At 50.1% G+C, this 26,531-nt stretch overlaps 1 protein-coding gene across 1 annotated transcript; it reads left to right on the top strand.

Annotated features, from left to right (window-relative positions):
* Positions 1-227: 227 nt before the first annotated feature.
* Positions 228-24,292, top strand: LOC149434034 (transmembrane protein 182-like). Its single transcript, XM_089664188.1, has 4 exons — positions 228-385; positions 3,841-3,939; positions 20,080-20,217; positions 23,784-24,292. Exons 1-4 carry the CDS (start codon positions 280-282, stop codon positions 24,011-24,013), a joined length of 573 nt encoding a protein of 190 aa, XP_089520314.1. The 5' UTR covers positions 228-279; the 3' UTR covers positions 24,014-24,292.
* The last annotated feature ends 2,239 nt before the right edge of the window (positions 24,293-26,531 follow it).

The following is a 26,531-nucleotide window of genomic DNA, read 5'->3' as shown; positions in this document are numbered from 1 at the left end:
CCGGTACACCTGTGCAAGACTGGAGGGGAGGAGCCTGTACACCTGTGGAAGACTGGAGGGGAGGAGCCGGTACACCTGTGCAAGACTGGAGGGGAGGAGCCTGTAAACCTGTGGAAGTCTGAGGGGGGTGCCAGAGGGGGGGTTGAAGGATCACCCATAGACTATAGATGAGAAGTAACTGTCTGCCGCTCCCTGTGTGGTGGGAGGAGTCAGAGCTCTCCCTATAATAACTTTTTTTAAAGTAATCTCTTTTTCTTTGTCCTTGAAGAACGATACGGAATGCAGCTCGGCCACGCCCCCCTCTACTTCCACCACGAGGGATTCTTCTGGAGATGTTGGTTCAACGGAGAGGAATTCCAGGAGACCATCTGGAACTTCTGGTTCAGTAAGGTTTCATTTTATTTCAGTTCCATGTGAATAGAAGTGTCCCCTGATCCTCATTATCCTCCATACAAAGTGTCCGCAGAGGACTCCTCCTGGATCATCCAGATCCAATGGATGGAAATCGGTGTCAGATCTGGAGCACCACAAATCCTACCGCTGCCGGTGTAGGAACCGTGGCATAAGCCGGTGTGTCCCTGTCCAGATTTAGTAGGTAGGCCTGAGCTCTGATTTTTCTGCGTTTGTTGACTTTTTTTTAAGCCTAGATGGGGCACTATTCCTCCCACTGACACCAATGATGGGGCACTATTCCTCCCACTGACACCAATGATGGGACACTATTCCTCCCACTGACACCAATGATGGGGCACTATTCCTCCCACTGATACCAATGATGGGGCACTATTCCTCCCACTGACACCAATGATGGGACACTATTCCTCCCACTGACACCAATGATGGGGCACTATTCCTCCCACTGATACCAATGATGGGGCACTATTCCTCCCACTGACACCAATGATGGGGAACTATTCCTCCCACTGACACCAATGATGGGGAACTATTCCTCCCACTGACACCAATGATGGGACACTATTCCTCCCACTGATACCAATGATGGGGCACTATTCCTCCCACTGACATCAATGATGGGGCACTATTCCTCCCACTGACACCAATGATGGGGCACTATTCCTCCCACTGACACCAATGATGGGACACTATTCCTCCCACTGACACCAATGATGGGGCACTATTCCTCCCACTGACACCAATGATGGGGCACTATTCCTCCCACTGACACCAATGATGGGACACTATTCCTCCCACTGACACCAATGATGGGGCACTATTCCTCCCACTGACACCAATGATGGGGCACTATTCCTCCCACTGACACCAATGATGGGGCACTATTCCTCCCACTGACACCAATGATGGGGCACTATTCCTCCCACTGACACCAATGATGGGGCACTATTCCTCTCACTGACACCAATGATGGGGCACTATTCCTCCCACTGACACCAATGATGGGGCACTATTCCTCCCACTGACCCCAATGATGGGGCACTATTCCTCCCACTGACACCAATGATGGGGTAATACTCCTCCTACTGATGCCATGAAAATTCCCACTCATACACAGCTATGCACAGTCCAGCCCCCCCTAAAATCTGAAGGACAATAAAGTGCCTCTTATTTAGAAAGTTTGGAGACCCCTGATGTAGAGCATTGATTACTTCTGCCTGCTCTTGGGGAATGTTCTCCAAGAAGATACAATGTTATAGAATATGAATTTGTATCTCACTTGGCCCACGGCCAATCACTGGGAGGTTTGTCACTAATGATTTGAGCGGGGGAGGGGATACATATTCCAGAAGGCCTTCTAAAATGGTCCTTAGCCTTCCAGGCTTTTCTTCATGTAGTTTTGCATAGTCCTTTGTCTTCTAGGCCTACTGCCCGGGTTGGACCTGATAAAGAGGTCTCTTTGCCCCCTGGACCTGGTGTCTGGGGAGGAGGTAGTTGGTGTAGAGGCCTTTTTCACCCCTGGGCTTGGTCTCTGGGGAGGAGGTAGCTGAAGTAGAGGCCCCTTTGCCCCCTGAGCTTGGTGGCTGGGGAGGAGGTAGATGAAGTAGAGGCCACTGTGCCCTCTGGACTTGGTGTCTGGAGAGGAGGTAAATGACGTAGAGGCCCCTTTGCCCCCTGGACTTGGTGTCTGGGGAGGAGGTAGTTGAAGTAGAGGTCACTTTGCCCCCTGGGCTTGGTATCTGGGGAGGAGGTAGATGAAGTAGAGGCCACTTTGCCCCTTGAGCTTGGTGTCTGGGGAGGAGGTAGATGAAATAGAGGCCACTTTGCCCCTTGAGCTTGGTGTCTGGGGAGGAGGTAGATGAAATAGAGGCCACTTTGCCCCCTGGACTTGATGTCTGGAGAGGAGGTAGTTGAAGTAGAGGTCACTTTGCCCCCTGGACTTGATGTCTGGAGAGGAGGTAGTTGAAGTAGAGGCCACTTTGCCCCCTGGGCCTGATGTGTGGAGGGGGGGGGGATGTTGTTTTATCTCCAAAATTCCTTCCCAAAAATTACATTTTCTACATCACAGAGAGGCCCCAGGGTTTGGGTGGCTCCAGGGTATCTCCAGATGAATCCTAAATCTGCAGCCAGGAGGTGTTTGTAGACGGGGCCAAGACATCTTTAGACCTGTGCTGTGCACTGTTAAGTCCTCCGGGGGCATCTGAGAAAACACCATTTTCTTGCAGTAGCACTCCATCTCTAAAAAGGGCCCCACCTAGTCCCACAGGGGCCAGCCACTATCTCCACTCATCTCTAAACATCCCACTATCCAACCCAACCCACTATATATAAGTTTGGGGAAGGGCTCCACCCAGTAGCCAATATTTCAACTGGTCTAACACCCCCTTACCCAACCTACTATGTATAATGTTGAGGAAGGACGCTACCGAGTGGCCAAAGCAGGCACTGGTCTAACACCCCCTTACCCAATCCACTATATAAAGTAACAGGGACAGTGCACCACCTAGTGGCCAAACTAGGACACTGGTCTAACACCCCCTTACCCAACCTACTATATATAATTTTGAGGATGGACACCATCGAGTGGCCAAACTAGAAACTGGTCTAGCACCCCCTTACCTAATTCATATATATATATATATATATATATATATAGCACTGGGGACATTACACCACCTAGTGGCCAAACAAGGCACTGGTCTAACACCCACATACCCAACCCACTTTATATAACTTTGAGGAAGGGTGCCAACTAGTGGCCAAACTAAGCACTGATCTAACACCCCCTAACATGTTTGCTATAAAATTCTGGGTGGAGCTTTCTAGCTCTGCTGTAAGCATAGGTACTCTTCAGGTTAGGTCACAGTAAAGGTCCTCAGCCAATCACAGTTCCAGTATCTCTTCTTGCCCTGATCTACCTGAAACCACATCTCTAGAGATCCTGAACAGGCTGCATGGAAGTTGCACCATCTACTGTCAGGGAATCTTCTGCTGTTTTTATATATTTTCTTCAACAATTTCTAAGCAATTTACCCAGCCATTGGTTTTATCTCGGCAGTTTACCTAGTCATTCGTTTTATCTCGGCAGTTTACCCAGTTATTGGTTTTATCTCGGCACTTTACTCAGTTATTGGTTTTATCTCAGCAGTTTACCTAGTTATTGGTTTTATCTCAGCGCCACCTCATTTATAAATTACTATCCTGCATTTCAGTGAGAGCCGTAGATCTTCTTTACTTTATACACACCCCAGATAAATACCCAGGAGACCAGCTGAATCATTTTGATTCAGGTTTGTATAGAATACTCGCACCATTCTAGAGAAACCTGACAATGGGTAGAAATGATCTCTGTGTGGTCAGTCGGGGTCATGTATGGGTTCATGTATTTATCGATTAATTCTTAAATTATGATCTGTTCTCTTCCAGCCAGCCAGGCACATCCCAAGCACTGCATAGAGGGCTACCTGTTCCCTATGCCCATCGCCCCTGGGCCCGTCCCACACCCCTCCTATGACCCCACTGCAGGTAAGTGACCGCAAACTAAGCTTGTCAATATACTGTATTATAATCATGTCCTCTGCTCATACCAAAAACACTATATGCCCCCCCTCTCCGATGATGGCGTTCAGGTGTTGCCAGTGAAAGGTCCTGGTGATACTCCATCATACCAAGACATTGTAGACAATTGTGCTTTTCCAGCCTTGTGGTAACAGTTTGGTGACGACCATTTTCTGTTCCACCATCACTGTGCCCTGGGTACAAAGCCAGCTCCATAAAGACATGGTCTGACCAGTGTGGACCAGCTCCATAAAGACATGGTTTGACCAGTTTGGACCAAATCCATAAAGACAAGGGTTGACCACTGTGGACAAACTCCATAAAGACATGGTTTGACCAGTTTGGACCAGCTGCATAGGGACATGGGTTGACCACTTTAGACCAGCTCCATAAAGACAAGGGTTGACCACTTTGGACCAGCTCCATAAAGACATGGGTTGACCAGTGTGGACCAGCTCCATAAAGACATGGGTTGACCACTTTGGACCAGCTCCATAAAGACAAGGGTTGACCAGTGTGGACCAGCTCTATAAAGACAAGGGTAGACCATTTTGGACCAGCTCCAAAAAGACATGGGATGACCAGTTTGGTGTGGAGGAGAGTGTTCTGCACCAGAGTCCTTACCTCAACCATCTTCTGAACACGTTTGGGATGAATTGGAATGCTGCTAGTGATCCAGGTCTTCTCATCTAACATCAATACCTGACCTCACAAATGGGCACAAATTCTCACAGACACCCTCCAAAATCTTGTGGAAACCTTCCCAAAAGAATGGGGTATGTTATAGCTACAAAAGGGGGCAACTCCATATTAAAAGCTAGGGGGGAGGAGGGGACTGCATATTAATTGCCATGGGGGGAGGGGGAACTCTTTATTAATGGCCATGGGGGAGAGCGGACTTCATATTAATGGTCATAGTTTTAGAATGGGATGTCCAACCAGCTGGTATAGGTATCATGTACCTGGTGTTAGAGGCCAGTGGAGAGAGGGCTTCCCTTGCGGTTAAGTTCCAGACTCCCCTGGATATGGGACAGAAGGAGTCAGGCCCAAAGTAGCACCGGTCGCCTGTAGGAGTTCTTGTCAGAGGTATACCCAGGAGCACAGCTGATGCACTGGAATGGTGTCTGCAGACAGGTGGTGCCCATGACAGGTACACAGGCCTTCAGAGTAGCAGAGAACCACAGAGTAGTTGGTTCAAAGCCAAGGTCAGATGCCATGTGGAGATTGGAGCAGACGTAGTCAATAGGATAGCCGGGGTCATACACAGGAGAGCAAGTTAGAATATCCATTAGCCAAGCCGGGGTCAGATCAGAAGAGCAGGTGAGAATATCCGTTAGCCAAGCCAGGGTCAGATCAGGAGTCAGGCAGAGAAGACAGGTCCAGGAACCAGCCAAATTGGTAACAGCAGATCACAGTAGCAAGGGAATACAGACAAAGGTACTGAGGAGCCAGAGATCAACCAGCAATTTGAGGGAGTGATGGGCTTCCTTATAAAGGCTGTCTGGCACCAAACTGGGCTCATGCGTGTGTAACTATGCGCCAGTACGCATGCGTGTTCTGGCTCACGTCTGTGCACCAATGCACATAGACTTTTCACCAGTGTGCATTTCTGCGGCCATGCAAGGTACTGGCAGGAATGCCAGGTCTACGAGTATCTCTGCTGTAGACTAAGCCCTGAAAATAGGTGAGATGGCCAGGAGTTCACCGACTTTTGACCAAAGAGTGTATGCGGTATGTACAGTCTGGGCTGATCTGTGATATTGATACTTTATTAGTAATTTTTCGAATGCCGTTGTTTCTGGAACATACTTTACTGTATTTCAGTTGGACTCTTGTGGCCAATGGGCTATGGGCTCCAGTGGCCCATACTCTGACTGTGGTTGAAGCTGAAGATTCCTCCTTTCTGTGCAGATATTGCAATGTATACCATTTATAGTGGAGTCCAGAATGTTGCTCTCTGTTACCATCCATGGAGGTGCTATATCCTGCCATAGATGAGTAGATGTTCTCCAAGAACCAATGGTGGGGGTGGCTGTGGGGGGCGGGTGGGGGTGGAGTCTCATCTGGCCCACCTCTCTAATGATCTCACCACTGTTGCCCTTGCAATGTTCCCCCTTTGCATCCCTCATACTATTGCCACCTTCCTTCTCTCTTCTGGTCGAGTTAAGGTTGGACCTTGAAATTCTCGTGGAACGCTATGGAGGGTCTCTGATAGGAGAGCTATAGACCCCCTAGGTAAGGTAGCCCCAAACAGCCTGATCCTCATCTGAGTGTTGTATCAGGTATTAGATGATCTTCTCATTTATTAGTATAAGATAGGCCTTGAATCCTGAGTGCTGCTTTAAAATGGCACCAGGATTCGGCGACTCTCTGCTGTCATGTAGGCTGGAGCCACCAGATATATATACAGTGTGTATGTGTGTGTATATATATATATATATATATATATATATATATATATATATATATATAGGTGTGATCTTCTGCAAGGAGAAGCAGGAAAGGGCTCCTTGACTTTGTTTCAAAAGGTTTGGGCAGCACAGTGGCTTAGCAGTTAGCCATGTGTACCTTGCAGCAATGGGGTCCTCATACAATATCTGCATGGGGTCTACATAGAAATATAGAAAAGTGATGGCAGAAAAAGAGCGAGGGGTCCATCGAGTCTGCCCACATATTTTTGTTTGGGGGGGGGGGTTCTTTTTTTTTTTTTTTTTTAGCTTTTTTTTATGAGTATAGATCTATGCTTGCCCCAAGCATGTTTGAATCCATTTACTGTTGCCCGGCTCACTACCTCTAGAAGTTTATTCCCGGCATCAACTACTCTTTCAGTAAAATAGTACTTTCTAAGATTAGTTCTGAACTTTCCTCCAGTTAGTTGGAGGTCCTGTCTCCGTGTTCTTGATTTTGGTTTCTGTTGAAAGTCCTGCCTCCTGAACCTTTTTCAATTTAAACGTTTCAAGCATGTCTCCCCTTTCCCTTCTTTCCTCCAGACAGTACATTTTAAGTTCCTAACGTCGCTTTTGATAAGTTTTTTACCCCAGACCAGGGGCGGACTGACAACTCATGGGGCCCCCGGGCATTAGGGGATCATGGGGCCCCTGTGTCCTTGCCCAAACTCAAAAAAGCCTATGAAAAAGGTACCAGGGGCTTCTCATGGGGCCCCCTACTGACCCCTGGCCCTCGGGCAGTGCCCAAGTTTCCAAATGGTCAGTCCGCCCCTGCCCCAGACCTTTCACCATTTTTGTTACGTGTCTCTGGACTCGTATCTTATCAATATCTTTATGTGAGCTCTCCAGAAGTGGACCCAGTATTCTAAATGAGGTATAACTAAAGGTCTATATAGAGAAATCAGGACCTCCTTAGTCCTGCCAGTGACCCCTCTAGTGATATAAAGATCTATATAGAGGAATCAGGACCTCCTTCCTCCTGCTGGTGACCCCTCTAGTGATATAAAGATCTATAGAGAGGAATCAGGACCTCCTTCCTCCTGCTGGTGACCCCTCTAGTGATATAAAGATCTATAGAGAGGAATCAGGACCTCCTTCCTCCTGCCGGTGACCCCTCTAGTGATATAAAGATCTATATAGAGGAATCAGGACCTCTTTCCTCCTGCCGGTGACCCCTCTAGTGATATAAAGATCTATATAGAGGAATCATTACCTCTGTCCTCCTGTCGGTGACCCCTCTAGTGATATAAAAATCTATATAGAGGAATCAGGACCTCCTTCCTCCTGCCGGAGACCCCTCTAGTGATATATAGATCTACAGTTGCAAGAAAAAGTATGTGAACCCCTTGGGATTCCGTGGAGTTTTGCATGAATTGGGCATAAAATGTGCTCTGAACGTCATCTAAGTCACAACAATAGAAGAACACAGTCTGCTGAACATAATACTACACAAACATTAGATGTTGCCATGGTTTAATTGCACATAACATGTAAACATTCACAGTGCAGGGAGGAAAAAGTATGTGAGGCCCTAGCTTAATGACTTCTCCCAGAGCTAATTGGAGCCAGGAGTGAGCCAACCTTGACTCCAATCAGTGTGATGATATTGGATGTGTTGCTGACACCTGTTTTGGGTTTACTGGTTTCAAGAAGCACTGTCCGATGTGAACCATGCCTCGCAGAAAAGAGCTCTCAGAAGACCTACGATCAAAAATTGTTGACTTGCAAGAAGCTGGAAAGGGTTACAAAAGTATCTCCAAAAGCCTTGATGTTCATGTGTCCACGGTAAGACAGACTGTCTACAAATGGAGAAAGTTTAGCACTGTTGCTACTCTCCCTAGGCGTGGTCGTCCTGTAAAAATGACTGCAAGAGCACAGCGCAGAATGCTGCATGAGGTAAAGAAGAATCCCAGAGTGTCAGCTAAAGACCTACAGAAATCTCTGGCACATGCTAACATTTTTGTTGACACATCTACAATAAGGAAAACATGAAACAAGAATGGAGTACATGGGAGGACACCACGGAGGAAGCCATTGCTGGCCAAAAAGAAGATTGCAGCACGTTTGAAGTTTGCAAAAGAGCACCTGGATGTTCCACAGCACTACTGGCAGAATATACTGTGGACAGATGAAACCAAGATTGAGTTGTTTGGGAAGAACACACAACACTGTGTGGAGAAAAAAAGGCACAGCACACCAACATCAAAACCTCATCCCCACTGTGAAACATGGCGGAGGGAGCATCATGGTTTGGAGCTGCTTTGCTGCCTCAGGGCCTGGACGGATTGTTGTCATTGATGGGAAAATGAATTCCAGAGTTTATCAAGACATTTTGCAGGAAAACGTACAACCATCTGTCCGCCAACTGAAGCTCCGCAGAGGATGGGTGATGCAACAGGACAATGACCCAAAGCATACAAGTCATTCAACAAAACAATGGCTGCAACAGCACAGAATACACCTTCTGGAGTGGCCCAGTCAGAGTCCTGACCTCAACCCCATTGAAATGCTGTGGCATGACCTTAAGAGAGCGATTCACACCAGACATCCCAAGAATATTGCTACACTGGAACAGTTTTGTGAAGAGGAGTGGTCCAAAATGACTCCAGATCGTTGTGCAGGTCTGATCTGCAACTACGGGAAACGTTTGGTTGAGGTTATTGCTGCCAAAGGAGGGTCAACCAGTTAAGTCCAAAGGTTCACATACTTTTTCCTCCCTGCACTGTGAATGTTTACATGTTATGTGCAATTAAACCATGGCAACATCTAATGTTTGTGTAGTATTATGTTCAGCAGACTGTGTTCTTCTATTGTTGTGACTTAGATGACGTTCAGAGCACATTTTATGGCCAATTCATGCAAAACTCCACGTAATCCCAAGGGGTTCACATACTTTTTCTTGCAACTGTATATAGAGGAATCAGGACCTCCTTCCTCCTGCCGGTGACCCCTCTAGTGATAGGATCTATATAGAGGAATCAGGACCTCCGTCCTCCTGCTGGTGATCCCTGGTGATGTATCCTAGAATTCTATTTTCTTTCCCCACTGCCTGGCCACACTGTTTGCTCATTTTGCAATAATCTGAAATAAGTACCCCCAACTCTTTTTTCCTCTGAAGTGCTGGCCAACAATGTTCCCCAAAGTTGTACTGTCTCAAGGGATTCTTTTTCCCTAGGTGCATTATTTTACATTAAGAGACATTGAACTGCAATATCCACTTTTGTGACCAATCTTCCAGCACTGCCAAACCATGTTCCATATTACAGACACCTCCAGGGATATCCTCCCTATTACACACCTTGGTGTCATCAGCAAAAAGACATCCCCTTACCCAACAACCCTTTAGTTCTTTCACTTATATATAGATTAAATAAAACAGGACCGAGTACAGAGCCTTGGGGTACACCACTAGTGACTGGTCTCAGTTCTGAGTGAACCCCATTTACAACCACACTCTGGTATCTATCCTTCAGCCAGCTGCGTATCCACTGAACCACCCAAGGGCTAAGTCCTAGCTTGTCCAATGTTAGTATTAGATCATTATGTGGGACTCTATCACATGCCTTGCTGAAATCAAGATATGCCATGTCCACAGCACCACCCTGGTCCCATTAAATTGATAATATAGTCAAAAAATCCGCTCAGATTAGTCTGAGATGATCAATGATCCTTCTTTTCAGGAGTGGTTCCATTAACTTGACTACTACCGTTGGCCTGTAATTGCCAGCTTCTACCTTGCTGCCCTTCTGGTGGATTGGTACATTAGCTCTCCAGTCATGGGGAACGTCTCCTACTAGAAGAGATTGATTACAAAGATCAGTTACTGGTCCAACAACTAGACCTCGAAGTGCTCTGAGATCTCTGGGATGATCCATCAGGGCCCTTTATTAACCTTTAACTGAGCCAGTTCCTCTCCTACCTCTGTCTCCGGAACTCCTAAAAATGAACCGTCATTACTAGAACCAATATGATTTCCCAACTTGTTATTGTTAGAATCATTTATTTCTGAGAAGGCTGAACAGAAGTAATCGATTAGGTGGTTTGCTACATCCAGGTCTCCCTCTACATGTGTTGCGCCCACTTTTCATGTTAGTGATCCCATCGTATTTGTTCTTTCTATCACTAGTGCACCTAAAAAAAGCTTTTATCTCCTTTCTTAACCACTTGAATACCGGGCACTTCTACCCCCTTCCTGTCTACAGGGCACTTCTATCCCCTTCCTGCCTACCGGACACTTCTACCCCCTTCCTGCCTACCGGACACTTCTACCCCCTTCCTGCCTACCGGGCACTTCTACCCCCTTCCTGTCTACAGGGCACTTCTACCCCCTTCCTGCCCACAGGGCACTTCTACCCCCTTCCTGCCTACCGGGCACTTCTACCCCCTTCCTGCCTACAGGGCACTTCTACCCCCTTCCTGCCTACCGGGCACTTCTACCCCCTTCCTGCCTACCGGGCACTTCTACCCCCTTCTTGCCTACCGGGCACTTCTACCCCCTTCCTGCCTACCGGACACTTCTACCCCCTTCCTGCCCACCGGGCACTTCTACCCCCTTGCTGCCTACCGGGCACGTCTACCCCCTTCCTGCCTACCGGACACTTCTACCCCCTTCCTGCCTACCGGGCACTTCTACCCCCTTCCTGCCCACCGGGCACTTCTACCCCCTTCCTGCCTACAGGGCACTGTCACCCCCTTCCTGCCTACCGGGCACTTCTACCCCCTTCCTGCCTACCGGGCACTTCTACCCCCTTCCTGCCTACCGGGCACTTCACTTCTACCCCCTTCCTGCCTACCGGGCACTTCTATCCCCCTTCCTTGCCTACCGGGCACTTCTACCCCCTTCCTGCCTACCGGGCACTTCTACCCCCTTCCTGCCTACAGGGCACTTCTACCCCCTTCCTGCCTACCGGGCACTTCTACCCCTTCCTGCCTACAGGGCACTTCTACCCCCTTCCTGCCTACCGGGCACTTCTACCCCCTTCCTGCCTACCGGGCACTTCTACCCCCTTCCTGCCTACCGGGCACTTCACTTCTACCCCCTTCCTGCCTACCGGGCACTTCTATCCCCCTTCCTGCCTACCGGGCACTTCTACCCCCTTCCTGCCTACCGGGCACTTCTACCCCCTTCCTGCCTACAGGGCACTTCTACCCCCTTCCTGCCTACCGGGCACTTCTACCCCCTTCCTGCCTACAGGACACTTCTATCCCCTTCCTGCCTATCGAGCACTTCTATCCCCTTCCTTACCAGGCCAATTTTCAGCTTTCAGAGCTGTCGTACTTTGAATGACAATTGCGTGGTCATGGAACACTGTACCTGTATGAAATTTTTATCATTTTTTTTTACACAAATAGAGCTTTCTTTTGGTGGTATTTACCCACCACTGAGTGTTTTATTCTTTGTGCTATAAACATAAAATGAGCAAAAAATTTGAAAGAAAAAAAAAGTTTTTCTTTGTTTCTATTAAAAAATTTGCAAACCGCTAATTTTTCTCCTTCACTGATGTGCGTTGATGAGGCTGCACTGATGGGCACTGGTAGGCGGCACTGATGAGGTGGCACAGATAGGCGGCACTGATAGGCGGCACTGATGGGCACTGGTAGGCAGCACTGATGAGGTGGCACAGATAGGCGGCACTGATGAGGTGGCACAGATAGGCGGCACTGATAGGCGGCACTGATGGGCACTGGTAGGCAGCACTGATGAGGTGGCACAGATAGGCGGCACTGATGGGCACTGATAGGCAGCACTGATAGTCAGCACTGATGATGGGCACTGATAGTCAGCACTGATAGGCACTGATAGGCAGCACTGAATGGCACTGACTGACGCACTGACTGGGGCACTGATGGGTGTCACTGCTGGGTGGCACTGATGGATGGCACTGCTGGGCACAGGTGGGTGGCACTGCTGGGCACAGGTGGGTGGCACTGCTGGGCACCGATCATCAGTGCCCTGATGATCGGTGCTGATCCCTCCTCTGACAACTGCCGGTTCTCGGCAGCACTTTCCTCACACTGTGACAGCGTGAGGAAAATGCAGCCAACAACTGGCAATTGCATTTCCCGGTGATCTGCTGTGTTATTGGACACTGTTGATCACGTGGTAAAGGCCACTGTGATTGGCCTTTTACCATATCACATCATCAGCTGTGTCCATAGGACACAGCGATCACAGAGATCGCAGGGTGTGCGCCCCTGGGGGCGCGCTGGAGGGCGCGTTGTGGGAGGATGTCCTATGACGCCCTCCCAGAACTGGCTGGCCGCAGTGAAGCCGTCATTCGGCTATCTACGATCGGCAAGCGGTTAACAGATTTATCAATTTCCTCCTCTTTCTGTGCTTTGGCTGATAATGTGTTTGGCCTCCTTTTGTCTACTTTTATACTCTTCTCTGTCAGCTCCGCCTCCTGTTTCCTCGGATGTGCTAAACGCTGATTTTTTTATTCCTTTGCTATCCTACTTCTCTCTTTAGTGAACCATATTGGTTTTCTCCTCTGTTTGTTCTTACTGACTTGCTGTCAGACACCGCCCGGCGGGATCTCTAGCGGTCCACGGAACGGGATTCCCCAGGACGCGGAGTCTAAGTCCCAGTCTGCCTTTTCACCAGAGCCCCTGATGGTGGGGATGGACTTGGTGCAAGACCGAAACCAGGTCGCGACCCCTGAGTGCACCCAACTGTGGTAGAGGGGTCCCGCTGAGGGTATGTGCCAGGGGTGAGCCTGATGTGAAGAGGCTGACAAGTCCAGGTCCCGAGCGGGATGGATGGATGACAGTCAGGAGTGAGCGTGGTCAGACTAGCCGGGTCGGTAACGGTGGAGGCAGGTAGGTACCAAGCAGTAGACAGAGAGCAGCCGGGGTCACGAGCCAAGGTTCAGCAACGGGAGGTCCAAATAATAATATAACAATAGGCAGGAGAGTAGTCAGGGACGGGCCGGGGGTCAGAGCAGGAGAAGGTCAACACAAACCAGGACAAGCAGGATCGGCAACAGGAACGTACTTCAGAGGAACAGGAACCAGACCTTGCGGCAACCGGGTCACCGCCTGGCCTGTTTAAATAGTGCACCGTCATTGGTGCCAGGCGGACGCCCAGGTCCTAGTGCCTGCACATTAGTGCGCCTAGGCAACCTGCGCATGCGCAGACCTGTGCGCCGCGGCGGGATCCGCAGTCCCTGACACTTGCCTGACATATAATCTAGTAGCCTCCAGGATGGTAGACTCTAACAGTGCCCACTGATCACTTACTCCTCTCGTTTTACTCCAACCTCGCAACTAATTTTTTTGGAAATTCACCCATTTCATCCATATTCGTCTTTTTTTTTAAATCTAAAATTTTTGTTTTTGTATATTTGAATTTTCATTTTTTTTTTTTTAATATCAAACCAAAAACGCTGGTGATCGCTAGAACTCAAATTTTCTCCCACCTCAACATTAGACAGTCGATCCCCATTTGCCAGTACTAGGTCTAGAATATGATCGCCTCGGGTTGGACTTTTTACAAACTGTTTTAGAGAAACCCCATTCGGTGCTTCCATTATATCCCTGCTCCTGCTTCTAATAGAATGTCAGGCGTGATGACGTCACCCATAATGAAAACCTCCCCCTTCATTGCCATTTGAGTTATCTCATCAATCAAGAAGTCATCCTAATCTTCAGTCCGTCCTGGGGGCCTGTATATGACACCAATTCTAAGGGAAGATCCCTCTCTGGAGAGCCAGAGGGTTTCGAGTATCTCGTTTGTTTTTTGGATTAATGTTAGCCTTATGCTATTTTTGACATATATGGCAACTCCACCTCCCCTCCCCCTACTCTGTCTTTCCTGCATAGTGTATAGCCTGGTATAGCTATTTCCCAATCATTTGAATCCTTGAACCACGTCTCTGTAATTACAACAAGGTCCAAGTGGTCCCTAGCCATAAGAGATGTCAGCTCACAAAGCTTGTTGCCTAAACTCGGAGCATTACTGCCATGACATGACAAACGCTGCCATCTACTGCTTCATTTTTACCACCAGAAGTTTTAACTGAAGTGACCCCATCAGCCCCGTCCTGAGCATCACGAACCCTCACATTTGTTTCAACCCGCTGGAGACAGAAATGCTCCTCAACAATTACATCTCTGCCGCCATTTGCATGTTCTTTCTGGGCTTCCATGGGTTTCCTCCCACATTCCGAGAACATGCAGGTAGGTTACTTGGCTCCTGTTTAAGATTGGCCCTAGTATGTGTGTGAGGGCCCCCAATGCTAACCCTGATCATGCTCTGTTGAGTGATTAAGGCATCTCTGGCAAGGGTGGACTGACCATTTGGAAACTTGGGCACTGCCCGAGGGCCCGGGGTCAGCAGGGGGCCCCATGAGATGCCCCTGGTACCTTTTTCATAGGCTTTTTTGAGTTTGCGCAAGGACACAGGGGCCCCATGATCCCCTATTGCCCGGGGGCCCCATGAGTTGACAGTCCGCCCCTGATCTCTGGTGCTCTTTTCAAATATGGAGCCAAGAACAAAGGTTTGCGGTGCACTGATGATCGCAGTGGGGGATGGGTTTTATGATCTATATATATATATCTGGGAAGCCATTAAAGTTCATGTGCATGTAAAGGCAGGCGTCCCAATACTTTTGGCAATATAGTGTGTGTATATACAGTGAAGGAAATGCGTATTTGCCCCCCTGCTGATTTTGAATGTTCGCCCCTCACAAAGAAATGATCGATCTAAGAATCAAATGTTCGGTGTATTGTAACACTGAGAGACAGAATACAACAACAAATTCAGCAGAAATGCGTGTCTAACAAATTATGCACCATGACCTTTAATGGCCCCCCAGTCTTAGTCCGTAGGGTTCAATATTGAGTAGGCCCCGCCCTTTCCACGCACATGACCTTTAATGGCCTCCCAGTCTTAGTCCGTAGGGTTCAATATTGAGTTGGCCCCGCCCTTTCCCCCACACATGACCTTTAATGGCCCCCCAGTCTTAGTCCGTAGGGTTCAATATTGAGTAGGCCCCGCCCTTTCCACACACATGACCTTTAATGGCCCCACAGTCTTAGTCCGTAGGGTTCAATATTGAGTTGGCCCCGCCCTTTCCACGCACTTGACCTTTAATGGCCTCCCAGTCTTAGTCCGTAGGGTTCAATATTGAGTTGGCCCCGCCCTTTCCCCCACACATGACCTTTAATGGCCCCCCAGTCTTAGTCCGTAGGGTTCAATATTGAGTTGGCCCCGCCCTTTCCACACACATGACCTTTAATGGCCTTACAGTCTTAGTCCGTAGGGTTCAATATTGAGTTGGCCCCGCCCCTTCCATGCACATGACCTTTAATGGCCCCCCAGTCTTAGTCCGTAGGGTTCAATATTGAGTTGGCCCCGCCCTTTGCAGCTATAACAGCTTCAACTCTTCTGGGAAGGCCCCCCACAAGGTTTAGGAGGGTGTCTATGGGAAGGTTGGACCATTCTTCCAGAAGCACATTTGTCAGGTCAGGCACTGATGTCGGGGGAGGAGGCCTGGCTCACATTCTCCGCTCTAATTCATCCCAAAGGTGTTCTATGGGGTTGAGGTCAGGACTCTGTGCAGGACAGTCAAGTTCCTCCACCCCAAACTGGCTCCTCCATGTCTTTATGGACCTTGCTTTGTGCACTGGTGGGCAGTCATGTTGGAACAGGAAGGGGCCATCCCCAAACTCTTCCCACAAAGTTGGGAGCATGAAATTGTCCAAAATGTCGCCTTAAGAGTTCCCTTCACTGGAACTAGGGGGCCAAGCCCAACCCCTGAAAAACAACCCCACACCATAATCCCCCCTCCACTAAACTTTACACTTGGCACAATGCAGTCAGGCAAGTACCGTTCTCCTGGCCACCACCAAACCCAGACACGTCCATCGGCTTGTCAGAGAGAGAAGCGTGATTGGTCACTCCAGAGAACATGCCTCCACTGCTCTAGAGTCCAGTGGTGGCGTGCTTTACACCACGGCATCCGACGCTTTGCATTGCACTTGGTGATGGAAGGCTTGGATGCAGCTGCTCGGCCATGGAAACCCATTCCATGAAGCTCTCTACGCACTGTTGTTGGGCTCATCTGAAGGCCACACCAAGTTTGGAGGTCTTTAGCTATTGACTCTGCAGACAGTTGGCGACTTCTGCGCACTGTGCGCTTCAGCATGCGCTGACCCCGCCCTGTCATGTGACGTGGCCTACCACTTGGTGGCTGAGTGGCTGCTGTTCCCAGTGGCTTCCACTTTGTTATAATCCCACTAACAGTTGAGCGTGGAATATTTAGTAGCCAGGAAATGTCCCGGATGGACTTATTGCCCAGGTGGCCACCTATCACGGGACCACGCTTGGAGTCACTGAGCTCCTGAGAGCGACCCATTCTTTCACCAATGTTTGTAGAAGCCGTCTGCATGCCTAGGGGCTGGATTGTATACACCTGTGTCCATGGAGGGGATTGGAGCACCTGAATCACATGATATGGAGGGGATTGGAACACCTGAATCACATGATTTGGATGGCGGGGACAATACGTTTGACAATATAGTGTGTGTATACATATACAGTTGTGTTCAGAATAATAGCCGTGTGATGAAAAAAGTGACTAAAGCTGAAAATCCTTCTAATCCTTTTATTTCCATCCACACAAATGCATTGGGAACACGACACATTCTATTCCAAATCACAACATGAAGAAAAATACATCAAATTTGTGTTGTTTCTTTAAAAAAATGGAAGAAAAGTGAATATTAGACGGTTCAAAAAAATCGCAGTGTTTGTATTCTTCTTTACAAAGTCCAACATTCACTATATAAACTGAGAAATGTTTGAAGATTTTGCTTTCCTTTGAATGACTTCATGAATATTTGGTTGTAGTCGCACTGTTTCTGAGAACTGCTGTACATCTGTGTTGCATGGAGTCCCCCAACTTCTGGCCCCTGTGATCAGGTATTCCAGCCCAGGATGATTGGACCACATTCCACAGTTCTTCTCTATTTCTTGGTTTTGCCTCAGAAACGGCATTTTTGATGTCACCCCACAAGTTTTCTATTGGATGAAGATCCGGGGATTGGGCTGGCCACTCCATAACGTCCATCTTGTTGGTCTGGAACCAAGATGTTGCCCGTTTACTGGTGTGTTTGGGGTCGTTGTCTTGTTGGAACACCCATTTCAAGGGCATTTCCTCTTCAGCATAAGGCAGCATGACCTCTTCAAGTATTCTGATGGATTCAAACTGATCCATGATCCCTGGTATGCGATAAATAGGCCCAACACCGTAGTATGAGAAACATCCCCATATCATGATGCTTGCACCACCATGCTTCACGGTCTTCACAGTGTACTGTGGCTTGAATTCAGTGTTTGGGGGTCGTCTGACAAACTGTCTCCGCCCACTAGACCCAAAAAGAACAATCTTACTTCCATCAGCCCACAAAATGTTGCGCCATTTCTCTTTATGCCGGTCAATGTGCTCTTTGGCAGATTGTAACCTCTTCAGCACACGTCTTTTTCCCAACAGTGGGACTTTGCGGGGACTTCTTGCAGATAGCTTGGCTTCACATCGGCGTCTTCTAATTGTAACAGTCCTCACAGGGAACGTCACACCTTCTTTCATCTTCCTGGAGCTGATTGTTGGCTGAGTCCTCACAGGGAACGTCACACCTTCTTTCATCTTCCTGGAGCTGATTGTTGGCTGAGTCCGCCCCATTTTGGCTATTCTTCTATCCATTCCAATGGTAGTTTTTCGCTTTCTTCCGCGTCTTTCAGGTTTTGGTTGCCATTTTAAAGCATTTGCCATCATTTTAGCTGAGCAGCCGATCATTTTCTGCACTTCTTTATATGTTTTCCCCTCCAATCAACTTTTTAATCAAGGTACGCTGTTCTTCTGAACAATGTCTGGAACGACCCATTTTCCTCAGAATTTCAGAGAGAAATGCACTGTAACCAGCATGTCCAACATTTGCTGCCTTCCTTCCTTAAATAAGGGCAATAATTGCCACCTGTTTATCAAAGAATGAATGACCTCACTAATAGAACTCCACACTGCTATTATTGTGAACACGCCCCTTTCAATGAGTGATTCAATGACACAGAATCAGCAGCATGCATGTCATGACTGTCGGGTCTGTTGGATTTCTATGACTCTACTACACCTGCTAGGAAATCATTTGCCATGTAGAGATATCATTTCCACCAAAAACAGTGATTGATCCGGTTAGTGATGTCTGACGGCTATTATTTTCAACACAACTGTATGAATGTATGTATGTGTATATATAATACATAAAGCCCTGTTCACACTGCAGTCAAAAAAGTTGCGGCATGAAAAGTACTTTGCTGCAACCAATAGAACCTTAATCCTCAGCCCCCCCCCCCCCAATATTTTTCTCCCCCTGCTCACCTGTCACTCTGTTCTGCACCGTAAGGATACTCACCTAGCCAGTAGATCCAGTGTTGACCTGCTGGGATCCTCTTCTCTGCAGCCTCTGCACAGGTCCGGCGCTGACATGAAGCCTCCTGAACGCTGCTGGCTCTTCTGGGGGCAGGTGTGGCTAGACCCTCATGCATCCCAGGAGGGACAAGGGGTACTGTGGCAAATTCCCGAAAATGGGGGCTGGGCTGAGCCTTTTAATCCAAAAAGCGAAACCCCCCCCCCTCCCCCTGTGATATTGGCGCTGCGGCGGGGAAGGGGCGGCGATGGAGAGAAGGAGAGTTCATTGGAAGGGTGAAGGTCCGCTTCAATAAAACATGACTTTGTGACATTTCAATAAAGTTTGCATAAAAAAAAAGTAACAATCAGGGGCGGACTGACAACTCACGGGGCCCCCAGGCAATAGGGGATCATGGGGCCCTCTGTGTCCTCACCCAAACTCAAAAAAGCCTATGATAAAGGTACCAGGGGCATCTCATGGGGCCCCCTACTGACCCCGGGCCCTCGGGCAGTGCCCGAGTTTCCAAATGGTCAGTCCGCCCCTGCCTGCATCATAATACCAGCAGGGGCAGACTGACAACTCATGGGGCCCCCGGGCAATAGGGGATCATGGGGCCCTCTGTGTCCTCACCCAAACTCAAAAAGCCTATGATAAAGGTACCAGGGGCATCTCATGGGGCCCCCTACTGACCCCGGGCCCTCGGGCAGTGCCCGAGTTTCCAAATGGTCAGTCCGCCCCTGCCTGCATCATAATACCAGCAGGGGCAGACTGACAACTCATGGGGCCCCCGGGCAATAGGGGATCATGGGGCCCCTGTGTCCTCGCCCAAACTCAAAAAAGCCTATGAAAAAGGTACCAGGGGCATCTCATGGGGCCCCCTACTGACCCCGGGCCCTCAATCAGTGCCCGAGTTTCCAAATGGTCAGTCCGCCCCTGGTGACAATGTAATGGATCGGCGTGTTGGTACCGCTGGGACCCGACGCAGCTGCCTCTGTGAAGGGGCCCCAGCAGTGACTCCTGCTGATCCAAATGAGACGCGTTCACCGCGTCCTGCGCACATGTCAGCGAACGCAATGTCATTGGAATTTTAGCGATTACAATCCCGTGAAAAAAAAAAAAAAGTTTAATTTGCCGACCCGACATTTTATGTAAATGAGATGCTGACAATAACGTCGCAATGTGGCGTCAAACTGATTTGTGATTGGCTGTCCGGTGACATAACACAAAGCAATTCTCTCCTTCTGGTTGGCAGTGTACAGAGGCTTCTGGACGGCGTTCATCATCCTCGCCGTGGCCGCCAGCCTGGTGGGCGGGCTCCTGCTGGTCTGCGCTGTGCCCTTCGCCGCCGCCGGGCTCTATAAAGTAGGAGGAGGATTCCTCATCACTTCTGGTAAGGTGACAGTTGGGGGGGGGGGGGGGGGAGGGGTCAGCACGCTGCGAGCATCCGAAATCTTCGGTCATTGTTCAGTTTTGGGAATGAAATGTATCTATTCGGGAAATCCAGAAATGTTACCGTTGTCACCGGAGCAGGAAACAGGAGTCATCGTCCAATGGGGACGCCTGTTCTGGTGACAACTGTCTATGGAAATATCCCATTCCTTCCTGTTGTGTCTCCAAGGCAGGAAGTGAAGGGAAATCTCCGCAAACAAAAAGAATAAAATGAATTGTCTCCAATCTGCATCAACGCCTAATACTATCCCAGGGCCCCTCCACTCCGAACTGAACCTTCTGTGTTGGGTGGATGTTGGAGGGACCCCCCCACCTGGTGGGATCTATGGCCAGTAGTAGGCGCTCTGTGCTGAGTCTATAGATCCGCACACCCGCCACGCCCATTTCTGCTGATGTATTTCTTTTATAGATCAATATGAAGGCCACACGGTATATTTTACAAGTATTCAAGGGTCTAAAAAATTCCCATCAGAGTCCCTCTTACATCAGGGTCCCCATCAGAGTCCCTCTTACATCAGGGTCCCCATCAGAGTCCCTCTTACATCAGGGTCCCCATCAGAGTCCCTCCTTACATCAGGGTCCCCATCAGAGTCCCTCCTTACATCAGGGTCCCAATCAGTCTCATCTTATCTTATCAGAATCCCCTCATACACCAGAGTCACTCCTTACATCAGGGTCCCCGTCAGAGCATCCCCTTAGATCAGGGTTCCCATCAGAGTCCCTCTTTATAACAGGGTCCACATCAGTCTCATCTTATCAGAATCCCCTCATACATCAGAGTCCCTCCTTACATCAGGGTCCCCATCAGATTCCCCCTTACATCAGGGTCCCCATCAGAGTCCCCATCAGATTCCCCCTTACATCAGGGTCCCCATCAGAATCCCCCTTACATCAGGGTCCCCATCAGAATCCCCCTTACATCAGGGTCCCCATCAGAATCCCCCTTACATCAGGGTCCCCATCAGAATCCCCCTTACATCAGGGTTCCCATCAGAATCCCCCTTACATCAGGGTCCCCATCAGAATCCCCCTTACATCAGGGTTCCCATCAGATTCCCCCTTACATCAGGGTCCCCATCAGAGTCCTCCTTACATCATGGTCCCCATCAGATTCCCCCTTACATCAGGGTCCCCATCAGAGTCCCCATCAGATTCCCCCTTACATCAGGGTCCCCATCAGAATCCCCCTTACATCAGGGTTCCCATCAGAATCCCCCTTACATCAGGGTTCCCATCAGATTCCCCCTTACATCAGGGTCCCCATCAGAGTCCTCCTTACATCATGGTCCCCATCAGATTCCCCCTTACATCAGGGTCCCCATCAGAGTCCCCATCAGATTCCCCCTTACATCACGGTTCCCATCAGAATCCCCCTTACATCAGGGTTCCCATCAGAGTCCCCCTTACATCATGGTCCCCATCAGAGTCCTCCTTACATCATGGTCCCCATCAGAGTCCCCCTTACATCCGGGTCCCCATCAGAGTCCCCCCTTACATTAGTGTCTCTGTCATTCTCATCTTATCAGAATCCCCTCATACATCAGAGTCCCCCTTGGATCAGGGTTCCAATCAGAGTCTCCCTTTACTTCAGGGTCCCATCAGCATCCCCTTAGATCAGGGTTCCCATCAGAGTCCCTCCTTACATCAGGGTTCCCATCAGAGTCCCTCCTTACATCAGGGTTCCCATCAGAGTGCCTCTTTTTATCAGGGTCCTCATCAGACTCATCTTATCAGAATCCCCTCATACATCAGAGTCCCTCCTTACATCAGGGTCCCCATCAGAGTCCCCCTTACATCAGGGTCCCCATCGGAGTCCCCCTTACATCAGGGTCCCCATCAGATTCCCCCCCTTACATCTGGGTCCCCATCAGAGTCCCCCTTACATCAGGGTTCCCATCAGTCTCTTCTTATCTTATCAGAATCCCCTCATACACCAGAGTCCCCCTTACATCAGGGTTCCCATCAGAGTCCCACTTACATCAGGGTTCCCATTAGTCTATTATCTTAACAGAATCCCCTCATACATCAGAGTCTCCCTTAGTTCAGGATTCGCATCAGAGTCCCCCTTACATCAGGTCCCCATCAGAGTCCCCCTTACATCAGGTCCCCATCAGAGTCCCCCTTACATCAGGTCCCCATCAGAGTCCCCCTTACATCAGGTCCCCATCAGAGTCCCCCTTACATCAGGGTCCTCATCAGCGTCTCCCTCTCACATTAGAGTCTTCCTTACATTGGGGTCCTGATCAAGGCTCCCCCCCAGTTGTAATAAATATAAATGTTGTTACATTGTAATGAATGACGAAATGTAACTTTGTATCTTTGTACTTTAACCATTTATCAGTTACAATGCGGACAATGTTGCGGTGGGAGATGTGGCCCCGTGCTGATACGTGTGTGTTGCGGTGGGAGATGTGGCCCCGTACTGATACGTGTGTGTTGCGGTGGGAGATGTGGCCCCGTACTGATACGTGTGTGTTGCGGTGGGAGATGTGGCCCCGTACTGATACGTGTGTGTTGCGGTGGGAGATGTGGCCCCGTGCTGATACGTGTGTGTTGCGGTGGGAGATGTGGCCCCGTACTGATACGTGTGTGTGTTGCGGTGGGAGATGTGGACCCGTGCTGATACGTGTGTGTTGCGGTGGGAGATGTGGCCCCGTGCTGATACGTGTGTGTTGCGGTGGGAGATGTGGCCCCGTGCTGATACGTGTGTGTTGCGGTGGGAGATGTGGCCCCGTGCTGATACGTGTGTGTTGCGGTGGGAGATGTGGCCCCGTGCTGATACGTGTGTGTTTTGCGGTGGGAGATGTGGACCTGTGCTGATACGTGTGTGTTGCGGTGGGAGATGTGGCCCCGTGCTGATACGTGTGTGTTGTGGTGGGAGATGTGGCCCCGTACTGATACGTGTGTGTGTTGCGGTCGGAGATGTGGCCCCGTACTGATACGTGTGTGTTGCGGTGGGAGATGTGGCCCCGTACTGATACGTGTGTGTTGCGGTGGGAGATGTGGCCCCGTACAGATACGTGTGTGTTGTGGTGGGAGATGTGGCCCCGTACTAATACGTGTGTGTTGTGGTGGGAGATGTGGCCCCGTACTGATATGTGTGTGTTGTGGTGGGAGATGTGGCCCCGTACTGATACGTGTGTGTTACGGTCGGAGATGTGGCCCCGTACTGATACGTGTGTGTTACGGTCGGAGATGTGGCCCCGTACTGATACGTGTGTGATACGGTCGGAGATGTGGCCCCGTACTGATACGTGTGTGTTACGGTCGGAGATGTGGCCCCGTACTGATACGTGTGTGTTACGGTCGGAGATGTGGCCCAGTACTGATACGTGTGTGTTACGGTCGGAGATGTGGCCCCGTACTGATACGTGTGTGTTACGGTCGGAGATGTGGCCCCGTACTGATACGTGTGTGTTGCAGTTGGAGATGTGGCCCCGTACTGATACGTGTGTGTTGCGGTGGGAGATGTGGCCCTGTGATGATACATGTATGTTGCGGTTGCAGGGGTCCTCCTGGCGTTCCTGATCGCCCTCTTCACCCTGTGGAAGGAATTCGCCGCGGACCTGGAGCGGTACATCCTGTTGGAGCGCGTTCACCGCTGCGCGCCGGACTCTCACCTCCACGTCTATTACGGATGGTCGTTCATGTTTGCCGCCGCCGGGGCCCCCCTGGTGCTGCTCTCCGGCCTCCTCTTCTTGTGCATCAGCCGCAGCGTTCAGGTGGAGGAGAAGTAAGCGGCGCGGTGGAGCCGGAGATCGCGGATTCGTTGTTTTTTGGACGCGGCACAAAGAACATTGTTATGTCTGTATTCATACGTACCCAGCTGGGCGGATTAGGAGTCAGATAGGGGGCGGGGTGTACAGCCGGGGGGCGGCGGCCTATCGCAGGGCAATAAATACGGCGTGCGCGCCCCGGAACCGCCATCGCACCTCGCTGTACGGTGTCTGTGGGGGAGGAGGATTGTGTGATTTATTTCTATGATTCTTTATTCCAATAAAATGTCACCAAATAAATGTGGTGTCGTGTCTCCGGGGGGGGAGGGGCAGACTCAGCGGGGGCGGGGCAAGGTGAGGGTGGAGTGTCAGCTCTTGGGGTTTAGGTCACAAATCATTCTATTTCCCAGCATGCATTGCTGTGCCACCCGCAGGAGCAGAAATGGGACTGTGCAGAGTCCATACACGTTTGGGAACTTGGGCACTGCCCGAGGGCCCGGAGTCAGTAGGGGGCCCCATGATGCCCCTGGTACCTTTCGTAGGCTTTTTTGGGTGTGTTTTGAGTGTGGATGAGGACACAGGGGCCCCATGATCCCCTATTGCCCAGGGGCCCCATGAGTTGTCAGTCCACCCCTATCCATACATACAGAATAGGGACAGATACCAGGAATTCCACCCGGCATCCGGGACAGGAGAAGTGGGACTGTGCAGAGGGTGTGGTTTCCTGTGGAGCAGCTGCAGGCTGTGTGGTGCTGACCTCCTCTGATGTCTGATACAAGCCCAGGGTTGGGCTGCCCTGGGCTGGGACGCCTCCCAGGAGAGTCCCAGGCTTCTCGGCCTGCTCATGGAGGTGAAGCTGTGGTTGGTGGTGAAGCGGGAGGACGGAGTTCAGTGAATGGAAAGCAAATGGCAGAGACTGTGAGTAGATGGGGGAATGTTGGTGATGGAAAGTCCAGTGTGAGAAGTTCTGTTAATACAGAGAAGATGAAGTCAGTCCAGCAGTGTGAGAATGTCTCTCAGCAAAGTGTCAGTTCTGGAAGTGCAGCACATGGCAGTCCGCCATTGCAGCCACAGCATGCCCAGCAGAGAAGGGCCCAGTCAGTTCAGTCCAAACAGCAATGTAATGTTGTCACCAAGCAAACACCAAGCTCTGGAGGAGCAGCTCAAGGCAGTCAGCCATTGCAACCACAGCAGGCCCAAGCCGTGCAGAGCGGAGCCCATGCCGTGCAGAGCGGGGCCCATCTAGTTCAGTCTAAACAGCAATGTAAGGCTGTCACCAAGCAAACTCCAAGTTCTGGAGGAGCAACCCAAGGCAGTCCACCATTACAGGCACAACAAGCCAAGCAGAGGAAAGTTCAGTCTGTCCAGCAATGTGATGTTGTTACCCAGCCTAGTCCAAGCCTTGGAGGTCCAACTCCGGGCAGTCCACCATTACAGGCACCGCAAGCCCAGCAGAGCAAAACCCGTGCAGAGCGGGGCCCATCCAGTTCAGTCAAAACAGCCATGTAAGGGTGTCACCCAGAGCACTCCAAGCTCTGGAGGAGCAATGCAAGGCAGTCAGCCATCGCAATTACTGAAAGCCCAGCAGAGCGGGGCCCATGCCGTGCAGAGCGGGGCCCATCCAGTTCAGCCTAAACAGCAATGTAATGTTGTCACCCAGCGCACTCCAAGCTCTGGAAGTGCAACTCAAGGCAGTCAGCCATTACAGTCGCAGCAAGACCAGCAGAGCAGAGCTCAGTTAATTCTGTTTAAACAGCAATGTAATGTTGTCACCCTGCACAGTCCAAGTCATGGAGGCCTAACTCCATGCAGTCAGCCATTACAGGCACCACAAGCCCAGCAGAGTGGGGCCCATGCCGTGCAGAGCGGAACCCATACAGTCCATGCAGCTCAGGAATGTAAGGTTGTCACCCGGCATGCTTCAAGTTCTGGAACTGTAAATCAAGGCAGTCAGTCATTGCAACAAAAGCAAGTCCAGCAGAGTAGAGCCCATGCCATACAGTGCAAAGTCCATGCCGTGCAGAGTGGTGATCACACAGTCCATATGGCTCAGGAAAGTGACACTATCACCCAGCACACTACCAGCTCTGGAGTAGCAACAAAAGGCAGTCAGCCATTGCAAACAAAGCAAGCCCAGAGGAGTGGAGCCCATGCCGCACAGAGCTCAGCACAGGCCGTTCAGAGCGGGGCCCATACAGTACAGAGCGGAGCAGAGACACCTGTCACTCCCAGTACTCCGCGCAGATCTGCAAGGACTACGTTGGAGCAGAAAACTCTGAAGGAGAACTTACAGCAGTGTGTAATGGTGGGCAGTGGCCAGGAACGCTCATTACGCCCCAGGTCCCGGCAGAAGAAAGATGATGGAGCCAATAATTCTCCACAGTCTGGCCCGGAGAGTCCTTCTACATCCAGCAGAGACCCTTCACCCAGTACCGCTGATGGCGATCAGAATTTCAAGCGTCCCGCGGATAGGAAGCAGAAAGTGTTAAAGTCATCACCTGTGCTTCGCCTGGCTGACAGGATTCCTGCTCTGGAGAAG

Source organism: Staurois parvus, unplaced genomic scaffold (assembly GCF_062004578.1).
Source record: "Staurois parvus isolate SC_StPar_1 unplaced genomic scaffold, SC_StPar_1.0 ptg001849l, whole genome shotgun sequence".
Lineage (NCBI taxonomy): Eukaryota > Metazoa > Chordata > Amphibia > Anura > Ranidae > Staurois > Staurois parvus.
This window is presented reverse-complemented; position numbering and strand designations above follow the sequence as displayed.

What these genes read in the sequence shown, in the direction of transcription:
- LOC149434034 (XM_089664188.1), top strand. Translation starts at nt 280, where the DNA reads ATGCAGCTCGGCCACGCCCCCCTCTACTTCCACCACGAGGGATTCTTC. An exon ending in CATCTGGAACTTCTGGTTCA is followed by an intron (nt 386 to 3,840) that starts GTAAGGTTTCAT and finishes GTTCTCTTCCAG; the next exon opens with CCAGCCAGGCACATCCCAAG. An exon ending in AGGATTCCTCATCACTTCTG is followed by an intron (nt 20,218 to 23,783) that starts GTAAGGTGACAG and finishes TTGCGGTTGCAG; the next exon opens with GGGTCCTCCTGGCGTTCCTG.